This window comes from Mixophyes fleayi, chromosome 4 (assembly GCF_038048845.1).
Source record: "Mixophyes fleayi isolate aMixFle1 chromosome 4, aMixFle1.hap1, whole genome shotgun sequence".
NCBI classification, from domain to species: domain Eukaryota; kingdom Metazoa; phylum Chordata; class Amphibia; order Anura; family Limnodynastidae; genus Mixophyes; species Mixophyes fleayi.
Genome location: NC_134405.1, coordinates 4,856,128 through 4,876,606, shown reverse-complemented (window position 1 = coordinate 4,876,606; position 20,479 = coordinate 4,856,128). Strand labels below are relative to the sequence as shown.

General features: G+C 44.5%; 1 protein-coding gene across 1 annotated transcript in view; it reads right to left on the bottom strand.

Annotated features, from left to right (window-relative positions):
- Nucleotides 1-3,702: 3,702 nt before the first annotated feature.
- The window catches only part of NYAP1 (neuronal tyrosine phosphorylated phosphoinositide-3-kinase adaptor 1), a 28,415-nt gene continuing 11,638 nt past the window's right edge, over nt 3,703-20,479 (bottom strand). The window contains exons 2-8 of the mRNA XM_075206187.1: nt 16,569-17,499; nt 14,062-14,223; nt 13,058-13,338; nt 9,052-10,128; nt 8,734-8,922; nt 6,418-6,497; nt 3,703-4,716 (exon numbers count right to left, since the gene is read on the bottom strand). Coding sequence (XP_075062288.1) covers nt 4,465-4,716; nt 6,418-6,497; nt 8,734-8,922; nt 9,052-10,128; nt 13,058-13,338; nt 14,062-14,183 — 2,001 coding nt within the window. The 5' untranslated portion in view covers nt 14,184-14,223; nt 16,569-17,499 and the 3' untranslated portion in view covers nt 3,703-4,464. The remainder of the gene's footprint in view (nt 4,717-6,417; nt 6,498-8,733; nt 8,923-9,051; nt 10,129-13,057; nt 13,339-14,061; nt 14,224-16,568; nt 17,500-20,479) is intronic.

Genomic DNA, 20,479 nt, shown 5'->3' with positions numbered 1-20,479 from the left:
ATAGTGTCACACACACAGGATACCTATAAGTTATAGGGTCAGTGACCCCTCTGATGGGATAATAGTGTCACACACACAGGATACCTATAAGTTATAGGGTCAGTGACCCCTCTGATGGGATAATAGTGTCACACACAGGATACCTATAAGTTATAGGGTCAGTGACCCCTCTGATGGGATAATAGTGTCACACACAGGATACCTATAAGTTATAGGGTCAGTGACCTCTCTGATGGGATAATAGTGTCACACACACAGGATACATATAAGTTATAGGGTCAATGACCCCTCTGATGGGATAATAGTGTCACACACACAGGATACCTATAAGTTATAGGGTCAATGACTCCTCTGATGGGATAATAGTGTCACACACACAGGATACCTATAAGTTATAGGGTCAATGACTCCTCTGATGGGATAATAGTGTCTCACACACAGGATACCTATAAGTTATAGGGTCAGTGACCCCTCTGATGGGATAATAGTGTCACACACAGGATACCTATAAGTTATAGGGTCAGTGACCTCTCTGATGGGATAATAGTGTCACACACACAGGATACCTATAAGTTATAGGGTCAGTGACCCCTCTGATGGGATAATAGTGTCTCACACACAGGATACCTATAAGTTATAGGGTCAATGACCCCTCTGATGGGATAATAGTGTCACACACACAGGATACCTATAAGTTATAGGGTCAGTAAACCCTCTGATGGGATAATAGTGTCTCACACACAGGATATCTATAAGTTATAGGGTCAGTGACCCCTCTGATGGGATAATAGTGTCACACACACAGGATACCTATAAGTTATAGGGTCAGTGACCCCTCTGATGGGATAATAGTGTCACACACACAGGATACCTATAAGTTATAGGGTCAGTGACCCCTCTGATGGGATAATAGTGTCACACACACAGGATACCTATAAGTTATAGGGTCAGTGACCTCTCTGATGGGATAATAGTCTCACACACAGGATACCTATAAGTTATAGGGTCAGTGACTCCTCTGATGGGATAATAGTGTCACACACACAGGATACCTATAAGTTATAGGGTCAGTGACCCCTCTGATGGGATAATAGTGTCACACACACAGGATACCTATAAGTTATAGGGTCAGTGACCCCTCTGATGGGATAATAGTGTCACACACACAGGATACCTATAAGTTATAGGGTCAGTGACCTCTCTGATGGGATAATAGTGTCACACACACAGGATACCTATAAGTTATAGGGTCAGTGACCCCTCTGATGGGATAATAGTGTCACACACACAGGGTACCTATAAGTTATAGGGTCAGTGACCCCTCTGATGGGATAATAGTGTCACACACACAGGATACCTATAAGTTATAGGGTCAGTGACCTCTCTGATGGGATAATAGTGTCACACACACAGGATACCTATAAGTTATAGGGTCAGTGACCTCTCTGATGGGATAATAGTCTCACACACAGGATACCTATAAGTTATAGGGTCAGTGACCCCTCTGATGGGATAATAGTGTCACACACACAGGATACCTATAAGTTATAGGGTCAGTGACCCCTCTGATGGGATAATAGTGTCACACACACAGGATACCTATAAGTTATAGGGTCAGTGACTCCTCTGATGGGATAATAGTGTCTCACACACAGGATACCTATAAGTTATAGGGTCAGTGACCCCTCTGATGGGATAATAGTGTCACACACAGGATACCTATAAGTTATAGGGTCAGTGACCCCTCTGATGGGATAATAGTGTCACACACAGGATACCTATAAGTTATAGGGTCAGTGACCTCTCTGATGGGATAATAGTGTCACACACACAGGATACCTATAAGTTATAGGGTCAATGACCCCTCTGATGGGATAATAGTTTCACACACACAGGATACCTATAAGTTATAGGGTCAATGACTCCTCTGATGGGATAATAGTGTCACACACACAGGATACCTATAAGTTATAGGGTCAATGACTCCTCTGATGGGATAATAGTGTCTCACACACAGGAGACCTATAAGTTATAGGGTCAGTGACACCTCTGATGGGATAATAGTGTCACACACAGGATACCTATAAGTTATAGGGTCAGTGACCTCTCTGATGGGATAATAGTGTCACACACACAGGATACCTATAAGTTATAGGGTCAATGACCCCTCTGATGGGATAATAGTGTCACACACACAGGATACCTATAAGTTATAGGGTCAGTGACTCCTCTGATGGGATAATAGTGTCTCACACACAGGATACCTATAAGTTATAGGGTCAGTGACTCCTCTGATGGGATAATAGTGTCTCACACACAGGATACCTATAAGTTATAGGGTCAGTGACCTCTCTGATGGGATAATAGTGTCACACACACAGGATACCTATAAGTTATAGGGTCAGTGACCCCTCTGATGGGATAATTGTGTCTCACACACAGGATACCTATAAGTTATAGGGTCAGTGATCCCTCTGATGGGATAATAGTGTCTCACACACAGGATACCTATAAGTTATAGGGTCAGTGACCTCTCTGATGGGATAATAGTGTCTCACACACAGGATACCTATAAGTTATAGGGTCAGTGACTCCTCTGATGGAATAATAGTGTCACACACAGGATACCTATAAGTTATAGGGTCAGTGACCCCTCTGATGGGATAATTGTGTCACACACAGGATACCTATAAGTTATAGGGTCAGTGACCCCTCTGATGAGATAATAGTGTCACACACAGGATACCTATAAGTTATATGGTCAGTGACCCTTCTGATGGGATAATAGTGTCTCACACACAGGATACCTATAAGTTATAGGGTCAGTGACCTCTCTGATGGGATAATAGTGTCACACACACAGGATACCTATAAGTTATAGGGTCAGTGACCCCTCTGATGGGATAATAGTGTCACACACAGGATACCTATAAGTTATAGGGTCAGTGACTCCTCTGATGGGATAATAGTGTCTCACACACACAGGATACCTATAAGTTATAGGGTCAGTGATCCCTCTGATGGGATAATAGTGTCTCACACACAGGATACCTATAAGTTATAGGGTCAGTGACTCCTCTGATGGGATAATAGTGTCTCACACACAGCATACCTATAAGTTATAGGGTCAGTGACTCCTCTGATGGAATAATAGTGTCACACACAGGATACCTATAAGTTATAGGGTCAGTGACCCCTCTGATGGGATAATAGTGTCACACACAGGATACCTATAAGTTATAGGGTCAGTGACCCCTCTGATGGGATAATAGTGTCACACACAGGATACCTATAAGTTATATGGTCAGTGACCCCTCTGATGGGATAATAGTGTCTCACACACAGGATACCTATAAGTTATAGGGTCAGTGACCTCTCTGATGGGATAATAGTGTCTCACACACAGGATACCTATAAGTTATAGGGTCAGTGACCTCTCTGATGGGATAATAGTGTCACACACAGGATACCTATAAGTTATAGGGTCAGTGACTCCTCTGATGGGATAACAGTGTCACACACACAGGATACCTATAAGTTATAGGGTCAGTGACCCCTCTGATGGGATAATAGTCTCACACACAGGATACCTATAAGTTATAGGGTCAGTGACTCCTCTGATGGGATAATAGTGTCTCACACACAGCATACCTATAAGTTATAGGGTCAGTGACCTCTCTGATGGGATAATAGTGTCTCACACACAGGATACCTATAAGTTATAGGGTCAGTGACTCCTCTGATGGAATAATAGTGTCACACACAGGATACCTATAAGTTATAGGGTCAGTGACCCCTCTGATGGGATAATAGTGTCTCACACACAGGATACCTATAAGTTATAGGGTCAGTGACCCCCTTGGATTACACTGACCGCTGGCTAGTAGTACAGTAATCGCTATGAATCTTTATCCCACAGCTACTTGTACAGTTCTGTGACGTGCTGAGCATTAGTCCTTCCGCTGTGTGACTATCATCGTATAGAACGCTCTATAGAACGATCCTCCCATATATGCAGGAAGCCGGGTCAGAGCATCTATTGTGTACAATACCGATAGCTCCGCAGTTTCCTGCCTAATTAGCCCTTGACCATACTTGAAGGGTCGGATGTGACCCTAAAGCTCTGTATTGTCTCTTTCACTGAGACCTTTCTCATGGTCTTTAGCTCTTAATAATCTATATTATCTCTGAGGACCCAGATGGGGCCCTTCCCACCTCCGTGAAGCTATTGTTAACTTTACAACAACCCCTCTAATTTTCTTTTTCAAATAAGACATTTCCGTCATCCAGTGTAAAATATATCTCTCCTCCTATAGGTTGTCAGCTGCTCGTTCTTGCAGATGATCGCCATCTCCGCATCTGCAGAACATCTTCCCCCTCCTCTCCTACCCTTATCTTCTACTCCCTTCCTTCACCGCAGGGTTTCGGCCAGCGCCCCTGGGTAAAGAGAGGGGGTGAATGCTATCAGATGGCAGTGTCCCACAAAACAGCTTGTTGGCGATGGCAGGGTGGGGTGCCCCCTTTCCGGACCTCGGACCCCCGCCGCCAGCTGGGCAGAATGGGCAGGCTTTCCTGCTTGCATAGGCCCCTCTCGGCCCTGGGCTGCCTGGACTTGATCTCATGGCACAGAAATCTCTTCCTCTCAATCACCTCCTGCAGCTTCCCGTCCCGCTCCCTGCCCCCTGCAGGCCCTGTCGGGGTGGGAGACGGGGCAGCCTGGCAGAAGGAAGGAGACAATGTGAGATGTTAGTATAGAACCTGGAGAACAACAGGAGTGATGGTCTGCAGGGAGGTGAGATGACCTGCATGTAGGAGGACAGGGAGAAGTAGACAGAGTAATGCTCTGCAGGGAGGTGAGATGACCTGCATGTAGGAGGACAGGGAGAAGCAGACAGAGTAATGCTCTGCAGGGAGGTGAGATGATCTGCATGTAGGGGGCGACAGGGAAAAGCAGAGTAACGCTCTGCGGGGAGGTGAGATGATCTGCATGTAGGGCGACAGGGAGTAGCAGACAGAGTAATGCTCTGCAGAGGGTGAGATGATCTGCATGTAGGGCGACAGAGAGAAGCAGAGAGAGTAATGCTCTGCAGAGGGTGAGATGATCTGCATGTAGGGCGACAGAGAGAAGCAGAGAGAGTAATACTCTGTAGAGAGTTGAGATGATCTGCATGTAGGACAACAGGGAGAAGCAGAGAGAGTAATGCTCTGCGGGGAGCTGATATGATCTGCATGTAGGGTGACAGGGAGAAGCAGAGAGAGTAATACTCTGCATAGGGTGAGATGATCTGCATGTAGGACAACAGGGAGAAGCAGAGAGAGTAATGCTCTGCAGAGGGTGAGATGATCTGCATGTAGGGCGACAGAGAGAAGCAGAGAGAGTAATACTCTGTAGAGAGTTGAGATGATCTGCATGTAGGACGACAGGGAGAAGCAGAGAGAGTAATGCTCTGCAGAGGGTGAGATGATCTGCATGTAGGGCGACATGGAGAAGCAGACAGAGTAATGCTCTGTAGAGAGTTGAGATGATCTGCATGTAGGACGACAGGGAGCAGCAGACAGAGTAACGCTCTGCGGGGAGCTGAGATGATCTGCATGTAGGGCGACAGAGAGAAGCAGAGAGAGTAATGCTCTGCAGAGGGTGAGATGATCTGCATGTAGGGCGACATGGAGAAGCAGACAGAGTAATGCTCTGTAGAGAGTTGAGATGATCTGCATGTAGGACGACAGGGAGCAGCAGACAGAGTAACGCTCTGCGGGGAGCTGAGATGATCTGCATGTAGGGCGACAGAGAGAAGCAGACAGAGTAATGCTCTGCAGAGGGTGAGATGATCTGCATGTAGGGTGACAGGGAGAAGCAGACAGAGTAATACTCTGTAGAGAGTTGAGATGATCTGCATGTAGGGTGACAGGGAGAAGCAGACAGAGTAATGCTCTGCAGAGGGTGAGATGATCTGCATGTAGGGCGACATGGAGAAGCAGACAGAGTAATGCTCTGCAGAGGGTGAGATGATCTGCATGTAGGGTGACAGGGAGAAGCAGACAGAGTAATACTCTGTAGAGAGTTGAGATGATCTGCATGTAGGGTGACAGGGAGAAGCAGACAGAGTAATGCTCTGCATAGGGTGAGATGATCTGCATGTAGGGTGACAGGGAGAAGCAGAGAGAGTAATGCTCTGTAGAGAGTTGAGATGATCTGCATGTAGGACGACAGGGAGCAGCAGACAGAGTAACGCTCTTCGGGGAGCTGAGATGATCTGCATGTAGGGCGACAGGGAGAAGCAGACAGAGTAATGCTCTGCAGAGGGTGAGATGATTTGCACACAGAGAAGTAGCGAGAGTAATGCTCTGCAGAGGGTGAGATGATCTGCATACAGGTGGTGAGTGTTATTCACAGAGTCAGGGCGGTTTGTGAAATACCTGATTTGGTCTTTGGGAAGATGTTTGTCGCACTCCAGAAGTGGAGGCTGATCGGCCGAGGCGATGACTACCTCCAAAATCTGCAGGGGGGAAATAATTCAGTTCTATAGGCATGTAGTTGTTCCTACTGACCACTAGATGGCAGCAGAAGGCAGAAAAACATTTTGAAGGCGATAATACAAAGCAGAGTCTGATTACGGGGGCTCCAGGAAAGAAACTCGTTTGGGTCTCCGTCTAACCCAAAAATCTAATCTGGGCTCCCCTGTAATTCTCCCCCCAAACATAAAAATGGGTTAAGATAATCCTGGGCCCTCTGTGCCTATAGTTGCCATTTACGTTAAAGGCACCAAATGTAAACAATGACAAAGCTGAATCCAGGGATCTGTCATCATTATCCTCATCACTGTCATTATCACTGTCATCATCACTGTCATCATCACTGTCATCATTATCCTCATCACTGTCATCATCACTGTCATCATTATCCTCATCACTGTCATTATCACTGTCATCATCACTGTCATCATTATCCTCATCACTGTCATCATTATCCTCATCACTGTCATCATTATCCTCATCACTGTCATTATCACTGTCATCATCACTGTCATCATTATCCTCATTACTGTCATTATCACTGTCATCATCACTGTCATCATTATCCTCATCACTGTCATCATTATCCTCATCACTGTCATTATCACTGTCATCATCACTGTCATCATTATCCTCATTACTGTCATTATCACTGTCATCATCACTGTCATCATTATCCTCAACACTGTCATCATTATCCTCATCACTGTCATCATTATCCTCATCACTGTCATCATTATCCTCATCACTGTCATTATCACTGTCATCATCACTGTCATCATTATCCTCATTACTGTCATTATCACTGTCATCATCACTGTCATCATTATCCTCATCACTGTCATCATTATCCTCATCACTGTCATTATCACTGTCATCATCACTGTCATCATTATCCTCATTACTGTCATTATCACTGTCATCATCACTGTCATCATTATCCTCAACACTGTCATCATTATCCTCATCACTGTCATCATTATCCTCATCACTGTCATCATCACTGTCATCATCACTGTCATCATTATCATCATCACTGTCATCATTATCCTCATCACTGTCATTATCACTGTCATCATCACTGTCATCATCACTGTCATCATTATCATCATCACTGTCATCATTATCCTCATCACTGTCATCATCACTGTCATCATCACTGTCATCATTATCACTCATCACTGTCATTATCACTGTCATCATTATCTCTCATCACTGTCAGTATCACTGTCATCATTATCTCTCATCACTGTCATCATCACTGTCATCATTATCACTCATCACTGTCATTATCACTGTCATCATTATCTCTCATCACTGTCATTATCACTGTGATCATCGGCACCTTCACTATCATCATCACTGTCATCATCATCACTATCATCATTGTCATCATTATCCTCTTCACTGTCATCATCTTTATCACTATCATCATCACTGTCCTCTTTATCTTCATCGGTATCATCATCGTCACTGTCATCATCGTCATCATCACTATCATCATCAATGTCGTCACTATCATCATGTCATCAACTTCATCATCACTGTCATCCCTATCATCATCCTGTTATCATCGTCGCCATCACTATCATCATCAATTGCATCACTATCATCATGTCATCATCTTCATCATCACTGTCATCATCACTATCATCATCCTGTTATCATCGTCGCCATCACTATCATCATCAATGTCATCACTATCATCATGTCATCATCTTCATCATCACTGTCATCATCACTGCCATCATCATCCTCATCAATGTCATCAGTATCATCATTAATGTCATCACTATCATCACTGTCACCATTGTCATCATCCTTATCAATGTCATCATCATCCTCATCAGTATCATCATCACTGTCATCATCATCCTCATCAGTATCATCATCACTGTCATCATCATCCTCATCAGTATCATCATCACTGTCATCATCATCCTCATCAGTATCATCATCACTGTCATCATCGTCTCCATCACTATCATTATCATCTACTTATAAGGCACCAAAAAACTTTGCAGAGCCGGACAGTGGATATAACAAACCATACATAGAAACAGAACAAAGACATAGGTCGGAGAATGTGCAGAGGGCAGACGCAGCTCACCAGAGCTTCCAATCTAGAGGGAGAGGGACTTAAATGAAAGTCCTTACTGTACTGAACTTACATTTCTCTTAGTACCTTACTGAGAAGAGCCCACATTATAATGCCTCTACCTGTGCTCCGATGACATGCTGGGAAGGTCTGGCATGGCATTGGAAGACCAGTCCGAGCCACCCCACGGCCAATCGCGCTGTCCAGGCTTTGCTGACTCCGAACGGGAATACCGGACACTGGCGTCCCATGACTCGCTTTCTCTGATCTTACAGGATTTCCATTCCAGATGCGGGATCCATCTGTCAATGCTGGGTAAACACAAACCATCATACTTACATCTATACATAGCATGGATTCACTGATACAAGGTGACACATAAAACACTGCTAGAAGATCCATTACTCCTCCACCACCAAAAGCGGAATATATTCACTTACGTTCTCCAAGTTGGCTCCTCCGTCCACAGGACATCCTCCTCTGTAACTCCCATACTAACCCAGCTCTCTCCTCCTCAGCAGCCCCTGTACGAGGGTCTGAGGCCTGAACTAATGGTGTCCTTGAGCCCTTGATGCTGTTTTCATATGCTGGTGGTCTCTTGCCTGTAGGGTATGTCCAGACGGCAGGAGAAGCCTGCTCTCCTTGTACCTGGTGGAGGTGTGCTGAAGGAGGCCGACTGGGGAGTTGTGTTCCTGCGGCACGAGATGCTGGGCAGATAAGTCCAGCTAAGACTGAGATCTCCCTCTCTGTTTCCTCCATTTGCGAGGCTGGTAAAAGAGAATGTGTCACCTTGACGGAAGAATAGACCATGGTGTAAGACAGGGCTTTGTCCCGAGTGTGTCCATGGGGAACGGGCAACATCGATGCCCCTTTTTCATGTGAGCACCCTGACCCTCTTGGGGTTTCAGAGTCTGGTCGGCGTTGGGAAGAGGTCTGAGGGGGCAACGGTGTTGAGTGGCTGCGGGCACGACCAGATGGAGGCAGGTGAACAGAGGACGAGGAAGCTGTGGATGGCATCTCTTTATGGGGGACTGGCAGCTTGGACGAGACAGGCTGTGAAGGCTTTGGGATTTTTTGGGCCTTCCCAGATGGTGCACCTAGAAGAGGAGGTCTATGCTGTAGGAGATTAGGAAATGGTGGAGGAATGTCAACCTCAGGAGTTCTAGGTGGTGGAGGTCGTCGGCGCTGAGGATGGCGCAGATGGGACGGGTGCTCTTCATGAAGTGGGTATTTCATTTCTTCATAAATAGCTTCCTCTTCACCATCTGACTCTTCCTCAGGGGGAGCTGGGGTGGGAGGTGGAGGAGGTCTTCGAGAGACATTGCCTACCATCTCAATGTACACGGGTTCTTCAAGGGACGGCGAAGTACTCCGAGTGGAGGGACTGAGGATGGCAGAGGAGGAGGCAGGGCGGTTCGCATAGGCCTCATCGAAGGAGGCAGAGAGATGTGTATGAGGGCTGCGCTGTGGCTTCTGTGGGGGCATCCGGCGAGAGTCAGAGGCACTTTTTAGGGACCCTATAAAAGAATGATAAAATAACAAGGAGATTGCTGATGTAGCCTTATGCCATTTAATTCATGATACAGTGTCGGGTACCTAATTTAATGTATTGTCATTGTTTACAGATCTCCAGATATATGTAAAGGGTGATTTCTGTTTAATAACCTGGGATCACCTGCAGGGCTCAGCTTATTATACTCAGTAATGACCAGCATGTGATCACCTGCAGTGCTCAGCTTATTATACTCAGTAATGACCAGCATGTGATCACCTGCAGTGCTCAGCTTATTATACTCAGTAATGACCAGCATGTGATCACCTGCAGTGCTCAGCTTATTATACTCAGTAATGACCAGCATGTGATCACCTGCAGTGCTCAGCTTATTATACTCAGTAATGACCAGCATGTGATCACCTGCAGTGCTCAGCTTATTATACTCAGTAATGACCAGCATGTGATCACCTGCAGTGCTCAGTTTATTATACTCAGTAATGACCAGCATGTGATCACCTGCAGTGCTCAGCTTATTATACTCAGTAATGACCAGCATGTGATCACCTGCAGTGCTCAGCTTATTATACTCAGTAATGACCAGCATGTGATCACCTGCAGTGCTCAGCTTATTATACTCAGTAATGACCAGCATGTGATCACCTGCAGTGCTCAGTTTATTATACTCAGTAATGACCAGCATGTGATCACCTGCAGTGCTCAGTTTATTATACTCAGTAATGACCAGCATGTGATCACCTGCAGTGCTCAGCTTATTATACTCAGTAATGACCAGCATGTGATCACCTGCAGTGCTCAGCTTATTATACTCAGTAATGACCAGCATGTGATCACCTGCAGTGCTCAGCTTATTATACTCAGTAATGACCAGCATGTGATCACCTGCAGTGCTCAGCTTATTATACTCAGTAATGACCAGCATGTGATCACCTGCAGTGCTCAGTTTATTATACTCAGTAATGACCAGCATGTGATCACCTGCAGTGCTCAGTTTATTATACTCAGTAATGACCAGCATGTGATCACCTGCAGTGCTCAGCTTATTATACTCAGTAATGACCAGCATGTGATCACCTGCAGTGCTCAGCTTATTATACTCAGTAATGACCAGCATGTGATCACCTGCAGTGCTCAGCTTATTATACTCAGTAATGACCAGCATGTGATCACCTGCAGTGCTCAGCTTATTATACTCAGTAATGACCAGCATGTGATCACCTGCAGTGCTCAGCTTATTATACTCAGTAATGACCAGCATGTGATCACCTGCAGGCATCAGCTTATTATACTCATTAATGACCAGCATGTGATCACCTGCAGTGCTCAGCTTATTATACTCAGTAATGACCAGCATGTGATCACCTGCAGTGCTCAGCTTATTATACTCAGTAATGACCAGCATGTGATCACCTGCAGTGCTCAGCTTATTATACTCAGTAATGACCAGCATGTGATCACCTGCAGTGCTCAGCTTATTATACTCAGTAATGACCAGCATGTGATCACCTGCAGTGCTCAGCTTATTATACTCAGTAATGACCAGCATGTGATCACCTGCAGTGCTCAGCTTATTATACTCAGTAATGACCAGCATGTGATCACCTGCAGTGCTCAGCTTATTATACTCAGTAATGACCAGCATGTGATCACCTGCAGGCATCAGCTTATTATACTCAGTAATGACCAGCATGTGATCACCTGCAGGCATCAGCTTATTATACTCAGTAATGACCAGCATGTGATCACCTGCAGTGCTCAGCTTATTATACTCAGTAATGACCAGCATGTGATCACCTGCAGTGCTCAGCTTATTATACTCAGTAATGACCAGCATGTGATCACCTGCAGTGCTCAGCTTATTATACTCAGTAATGACCAGCATGTGATCACCTGCAGTGCTCAGCTTATTATACTCAGTAATGACCAGCATGTGATCACCTGCAGTGCTCAGCTTATTATACTCAGTAATGACCAGCATGTGATCAACTGCAGTGCTCAGCTTATTATACTCAGTAATGACCAGCATGTGATCACCAGCAGTGCTCAGCTTATTATACTCAGTAATGACCAGCATGTGATCACCTGCAGTGCTCAGCTTATTATACTCAGTAATGACCAGCATGTGATCACCTGCAGTGCTCAGCTTATTATACTCAGTAATGACCAGCATGTGATCACCTGCAGTGCTCATCTTATTATACTCAGTAATGACCAGCATGTGATCACCTGCAGTGCTCAGCTTATTATACTCAGTAATGACCAGCATGTGATCACCTGCAGTGCTCAGCTTATTATAGTCAGTAATGACCAGCATGTGATCACCTGCAGTGCTCAGCTTATTATAGTCAGTAATGACCAGCATGTGATCACCTGCAGTGCTCAGCTTATTATACTCAGTAATGACCAGCATGTGATCACCTGCAGTGCTCAGCTTATTATACTCAGTAATGACCAGCATGTGATCACCTGCAGTGCTCAGCTTATTATACTCAGTAATGACCAGCATGTGATCACCTGCAGTGCTCAGTTTATTATACTCAGTAATGACCAGCATGTGATCACCTGCAGTGCTCAGCTTATTATACTTAGTAATGACCAGCATGTGATCACCAGCAGTGCTCAGCTTATTATACTTAGTAATGACCAGCATGTGATCACCAGCAGTGCTCAGCTTATTATACTTAGTAATGACCATGGGGTTCCTGGGACCTCCAGCAGCTCAGGACCTAGGTCATGTTACCCTTTCGCTGGTCCTGCTCTTTTTTTATCAAACCATCACTGAGCAGGACCAGCATCTTGGACTTTAATGGGGGGATCCAGAGTTTGGTAATAAAAGTCTATAGCATTTCTATAACCAGTTCGGTAATATTAGGATACCTTCACACTCTAGAACCTCTAAGCTAATACAGAAGATTCACGGCAACCATTCTTACCTTCCTTTCTGATCCTACGTTCCTCTGCTGTTCTCCCCTCTCCACCGAGGCTGAGCTTTGTGCTGGGATTTCTCTTGGGTTTAGCTGGTGGTCTCCTCCCAGGAGGACCCACTTCATTTCCACTATCTTCCGGTGCGCTGCCCACTGAGTGACAGGAAAGAGATCGAGGGGCCATCGCACTGGCACAAGGGAGAGGAGCCCGCTCCTGAGAGGCTGGCATCGTCATGAAGCCCATTCGGAAATGGCGACGGAATGAGGCCATGTCCCGGACCTTAGCCAAACTAAAAAGGATTATAGAGAACAGTGTCAATCTCATATCCAACACCGACATGGTCACTGAGCGAAGAGAGATACACTGAGTCCCAGTTTCTCTTCCTAGAATATTGTCTCCTGCCCCTTCTTCCAGGTTTTCCCATGTCCAAGGAAGCCACATTACCAGATGGGGCCTCCTGGTGAAGGGGGCCCCGTATCTAGGCCCTGATGGTTATTTCTAAGGTACTTTTGCTATGCACGGGACTCAATGTTCATACATGGTAAATTGACCTAAAAGGTCACCTGAAATTATATGACTAACCGTTTTATTTATTAGCTCGATATTACGTATTCCTCTTGACACAGATGAAGAGTCTACGAGAGGAACGCAAAATATTGAGGCAACAGAGCAAATAAAAAATACTAGTCACACAATTTCAGAGTGGAAATGTTCGAGCGCCCTTCTTCAAAGCAAGGGACCCCTCCTTCACCACCTTATCTTGTTCCAAGGATCTCCATCTGCGCTGAGGAAAACATGAATGGACTTCCGAACCTAGAGCCATCATACCCAACCACTTCATTGATCTCATGCCACTCACCACTCTCTCTGAGCCTATAATAAAGTGAATACACCTCTGACGTTGGCCATGTCTTCAACCAGGTCGCAGATAACCTTACAATATTCAACACACTCTCCACCTACTATATTCAACCTGACATCTGGTGTTGTCCACCATTCTCTGTCCTCCTACCTCTTCTTGGGCTCCTCTTCTTTCTGTCTCCACTCCACCCGACTCTTCCTGTACAGCAGATTCATGGCTCCACCCTTTTCTATCCCAAGAAATGTCACAGTGTCAGAGGAGCTGGGGGTCATCTTCTGGAGTCCGACCTCTAGACCCCCGTGAAGATGGACACTGTGGGAGACAAAACAGGATACGTCACTCTCAGGTTGACATTTATGGGTTTAAGGATAGGTTGAAGAAACAATGCAATTTTTATTTTTTATTGTTTTTACTTCAGCCATAAAAAAAACTACTTTAGGGCGTGATTGAAGGCCAAACGCAAGTTGCATGCAAGTTACAAAGAGAGTATGGAACTTGAGCCTATTCCCGCTTGTATTCAAATCATAGCGGATCTCAATATACGATTCGATTTGAGTCTGGGTGTAAGTACTCTCTGATTAAATGTTACTTTCCGTATGTTAACAGACACACCAGACTGCAATATCACAACGCATACAAAAATATTTTTTTTTCTAAAATAGATTAAAAACTTTTAACACTATAATCAATAAAATAAAAATGTAGTTAAAAAATATCTATATCTATATCTATATTTTTTAACATTAAATACAAAAATCAGGATGCGTACTGTACATACAATGTTGAAGTTTTTATAGTTTTATAGTCATGTTCTGTGCAAACGCAGGATTTGCAGAGGGGGGTTTCCACACCATGCCACCAGTGGGTGTGACCAGCAAGCATGGGGGCATGGCTATAATTTTAGAGAGTGCTTGTCTGCTATCCAACTCTCCCTATCCACGTAATATACATGGGCAATGCTACGTGCACTACTGTTAAGTGCATGCTGCTCTCTCTTTTCAAGCAGAGCCGTGTGAAGCGGGGGCAGGGTCCAGCACCTCAATCATACAGTGCCCCAGGCTTGTAGGGGGTTTTCCAGGGACTAGGAAACCCCCCTCGGTTTGCCTATGACTCACACCTGCGCTGTAGCTGGTGTAAATGACACGGCTGAAGCAAGCGTACTTACAAGAAAGAGCATTTGTGTCGGGACACCCTCAGCCCACCATTACTGTACATTGCCTATGTTCGTCTGCCCATACCACCCCGGTTTCAACCTTTAAGTCGTAGTAGTCGTTAGTGTCATTTGCATTCGGACATGAATTACAAACAATTTCGTTCATCGCCGTAAGTTCTGTTTCGGACCATGTGCAGAGCCAATTTACATAAGATACGGAACGCAACGGATTTACTTTCTAACATCAATCATGCCCTTAGCGTTCATGACAATTTGCGTCCAAAATGTACACTTAAGATGCAGGCCGCAAAATTGCACTCTTTACTTCATTACTTTGATTGCATGTATTTTAAGACTGTATATAGGGACTGAATGTAGGTTTTATTACGTGTGACAATAGCAAATGCTCTGTTCTCTTGAACGGGTCCTATAAAACATAGAGATCTGGGGTCTGATTCAATGAGGAACATAAATGCCGGTATGTGCTGAGTTGCCCAGAACCAGACTATATACCAGTGAACGTAGCACCACCCAATTCATCTTCAAGGGCAAAGGCCCCTCACCGCAGCCTGCAATTTCATGGGCGGAACGGGGAGGGGACCTGGCGTATGCACGTAGTCAATATATAGTAAGGGGTAAGGGCGCGGTTGTGCGCACTCATCAGAGTCCGATTCAAGCCCTTGGGCATCTCAAAGGTACGTGTTGTTCTGTTGTATATCCCTTGAACCAGCTACCGGTCGGGTGTAAGTGATTACTAGTGATGACGGCTGTGTATGCAGCTAGTACATGTGATTACAATCAGGAGCAGCTGTAACAATGTATCTTATGTAAAGTAGACATTAGTAACATCCTCAAATGTATGTTATGGAAAACGAAAGTTAGTTCTTTTATGATTACATTATTGACAGGTGATATAAATAAATATATATATATATATATAGGTGTAGTACCTATTAACGGTACTGACTACCCCGGTACAGAACAGAACGACATGAGGATTCCGAATGAATAGTACATCGACCTGTTTAAAAACCTACTTGCCGTGATGTGAAGTAATCTACATTCCGGTAAGTAGGTTTTTTTCACAGGTCGATGTACTATTCATTCGGAATCCTCATGTCGTTCTGTTCTGTGTCGGGGTAGTCAGTACCGTGAAACTGACTACCACTGATATATATATATATATTATTTTTTTTCTGTGCGTCCTTTTATTCCACAAATGTACTGGATGTACTCCATAGTGTATTGTCTGTTAGAGCCTTATTCAGGCGTATCTTTTACATCCACTCTTTGAAGATGGCCATGTGTATGCCCAAAATGTGCCCCTAACGTCTCCTCATTTTTATTTATTTAAACCATGAACGAAGCTCTTACATTCGGCCATACGTGTTATGCTACTCCTTGTAGAAAAGTCTAACTCACAACAAGCACAATTTGTGGCCCCCGGCCTCTCACTTGTTGAATTGATACATAAACTTGTGAGCAGACGTTGATACCATCTCACCTTGAGGCGCCTTACTCCGGTGACTTCATCCCACAGCCATATCTCCCGATACTGCATCTGGGTCAAGTTGAATAAACTGACCACCTCTAGCAAAGTCACATAAGGACTAGGGTGTGGTCTTGGGAGTCCTTTCCACACCTCCAAGCAGGAATAACCTAATCAATCCATAAAGTCTGTTTCACCAACAGAGTTTAATCCCAAAAGTCTTAGAGCTCAGTTCTGCATTTCGCAGCTATCGGAAGAAGGAGATCTTTCCTCCTATGAAGACATGGTGGGTTTCACATTGGCACTATACAAAAACAACTATCAATGCAGGTTCATCAAAATTACCATGAGAATGAAAGATGCTATCGATCATGCATCCTTCCCTCGTCTTTTGAAGCATACGAATAGCTTCCCCGAGTCTGTAATGACGTAACAAGGAAGACCTTATCCAGAGTGACTTGTTACCAAGGAAGCGAGAGATAAACAGTGTTAACTGGTTATCATACACCGAATCAATGGCCTTGAGAACAAAAATTAAGGATCAAAGAGTTCTGTCCCTACAAAACGTACCGAAAATAAATTATACATTGAACCCAGTTAATACCCCAAGACTAAGAGGACGCTGAGAGAACATTTCAGATGGAATAAAGGGAAGATCTCCTTTCATGACTCCAGTTCATGGAACAACCTTATCGATAGCCAATGGTCTTCTAACTACCACAGAAAAGCTGATGAGAAGCCTTCAGGGAGGTCATATAAATCACTTCGGTGGGAATAAGAAGATATCTTCTTGATTGATGGTGCATCTCTTCTTCTGATTTCTCATAACAAGGTTTTCATAAAGGGCCTGAAGCAGGTCTAGAAATATTTGGTAGAGGTCATCTAGTTCATATCAACATAGGGTCACGAGATGTGGAGGATGGAAGACATCTTCAAATAAAGCACTCTAGAAGAAGAAAAAAAAACACTATTACGAAGAGGCAGCATGACATATTATACTTATAATAAGAACAACAAAATAATGATAAAGACAATGCAGAATGTTTCTCAAAGGGACCAATATGCAGATGCAATGTAGATTTAACTTCATATATCTGACTCCCATTGACCTATAGATTGAAAGCTTGCAAGCAGGGTCCTCTCACCTCTTTGTCTGTTTTACCCAGTATTGTTTATTACTGTTTTCCCCAATTGTAAAGCACTACGGAATTTGTTGACGCTATATAAATAATTGTTGATGATGATGAAGGAAAATTGGTAAACAGCTGTGAGAAGTAGTTGGGGAGGAGAGTAATGGAAAGAGAGGAGAGGAGTATTTGGGTAAAAGAGGAGTGGGCAGCTGAGAGAAGTAGTTGGGGAGGAGAGTAATGGAAGAGAGGAGAGGAGTAGTTGGGTAAAAGAGGAGTGGGCAGCTGAGAGAAGTAGTTGGGGAGGAGAGTAATGGAAGCGAGGAGAGGAGTAGTTGGGTAAAAGAGGAGTGGGCAGCTGAGAGAAGTAGTTGGGGAGGAGAGTAATGGAAGAGAGGAGAGGAGTAGTTGGGTAAAAGAGGAGTGGGCAGCTGAGAGAAGTAGTTGGGGAGGAGAGTAATGGAAGAGAGGAGAGGAGAAGTTGGGTAGAAGAGGAGTGGAGCAGCTAAGAAAACTAGCTGGGAAGTAGAGTAATCGAAGAGACAAGAGAAATAGGTGGGTAGAAGAGAAGTGGAGCAGCTGAAAGAAGTAGTTGGGGAGGAGAATAAAAACAGAACACAGAGAAGTAGCTGGGAAGAAGAGTAATGGAAGAGACAAGAAAAGTAGGTTTGTAGAAGAGGAGTAAGAGAAGTAGTTGGGGAGGAGAGTAATGGAAGAGAGAAGTTGTGTAGAAGAAGAGAGGTGCAGCTAAGAGAAGTAGTTGGTGAGGAGAATAGCGACAGAGCAGAGAAGAGTAGTTGGGTAGAAGAGTGGAGCAGCTAAGAGAGGTAGCATAGAAGAAGAGGAATGGAAGCAACAAAATAAGTAGGTGGGTAGAAGAGGAGTGACGCAGCTGAGAAAAGCAGTTGAGGAGGAGAGTAATGGAAGAAAGGAGAGGAGTAGTTGGGTAGAAGAGGATTGGGCAGCTAAGAGAAGTAGTTGAGGAGATGAGTAATGGAAGAGAGGAGAGTAGTTGGGTAGAAGAGGAGTGGGCAGCTGAGAGAAGTAGTTGGGGAGGAGAGTAATGGAAGAGAGGAGAGGAGTAGTTGGGTAGAAGAGGATTGGGCAGCTAAGAGAAGTAGTTGAGGAGATGAGTAATGGAAGAGAGGAGAGGAGTAGTTGGGTAGAAGAGGAGTAGGCAGCTGAGAGAAGTAGTTGGGGAGGAGAGTAATGGAAGAAAGGAGAGGAGTAGTTGGGTAAAAGAGGATTGGGCAGCTAAGAGAAGTAGTTGAGGAGATGAGTAATGGAAGAGAGGAGAGGAGTAGTTGGGTAGAAGAGGAGTGGGCAGCTGAGAGAAGTAGTTGAGGAGGAGAATAATGGAAGAGAGGAGAGGAGTAGTTGGGTAGAAGAGGATTGGGCAGCTAAGAGAAGTAGTTGAGGAGATGAGTAATGGAAGAGAGGAGAGGAGTAGTTGGGTAGAAGAGGAGTGGGCAGCTGAGAGAAGTAGTTGAGGAGGAGAGTAATGGAAGAGAGGAGTAGTTGGGTAGAAGAGGATTGGGCAGCTAAGAGAAGTAGTTGAGGAGATGAGTAATGGAAGAGAGGAGAGGAATAGTTGGGTAGAAGAGGAGTGGGCAGCTGAGAGAAGTAGTTGAGGAGGAGATTAATGGAAGAGAGGAGTATTTGGGTAGAAGAGGATTGGGGCAGATAACAGAAGTAGCTCGGAAGAAGAGTAATGGCTGAGAAAAGAGAAGTCGGTGAGTAGAAGAACAGTGGAGCAGCTACTCATTACCACATTGCCCTATCTATCAAAATGGGGGTAATACTGGTTATAATATGTATTATATCTCAGAATAGTGTTACCAGAACATAAGCATTAAAAAAATCATTTAATCTTTAAATAAATCAATGCACTGTACTTTAAATAAATTGGATACTGTTTAAATAATATTTAATTAATACAATCAATAAAACAATATTTAGCAATTTATGTACAAAAACATATATAGGCTATACACTATATGGACAAAGTATTCAGACGCTTGTCCATTACACCAACAGGGACTGTAATGACACTGTATTCAAATACATATACTTTAATATGGAGTTGGTCCCCCTTTTACAGCGCTACCAGTTTCCACTATTCTTGGAAGGCTTTCCAAAAGATTTTGGAGTGTTTCTGTGGGAATTTGTGCCACTTCAGTCTGTAGAGCATTTATGAGTTCAGCCACTGATGTTGGAAGGCCTGGCTCGTAATCTCCGTTCCAGTTCATCACAAAGGTATTCAAAGGGGTTGAGGTCAGGGCTCTGTACAGGCCAGTCAAGTTCTTCCACACCGAACTCATCAAACCATGTCTTTGTAGTTCTTGCTTTGTGCACTGCGGCACAGTCATGTTGGATTAGAAAAGAGCTTTCCCCAAACTGTTACTACAAAGCTGGAGGCATGGCATTCTCCAAAATGACTTGGTATTCTGAAGCATTAAGATTGCCCTTCACTAGAGATAAGGGGCCTAGTCCAACCCCTGAAAAACAGTCCCATACCATTATCCCTCCTCCACCAAACTTCATAGTTGGCATAATGCAGTCAGGCAGATAGTGTTCTTCTGGCATCCGCCAAACCCAGACTCGCCCATCTGACTGCCAAACAGAGAAGTGTGATTTCTCACTCCAAAGAACACGTTTCCACTGCTCCACAGTCCAATGTTGGTGTGTTTTACACCACTCCATCCGACGCTTGGCATTGGTCTTAGTGATGTGAGGCTTGCAAGCAGCTGCTTGGCCATGGAAACCCATTCCATTAAGCTCCCGCCGCAGTTTTTGTGC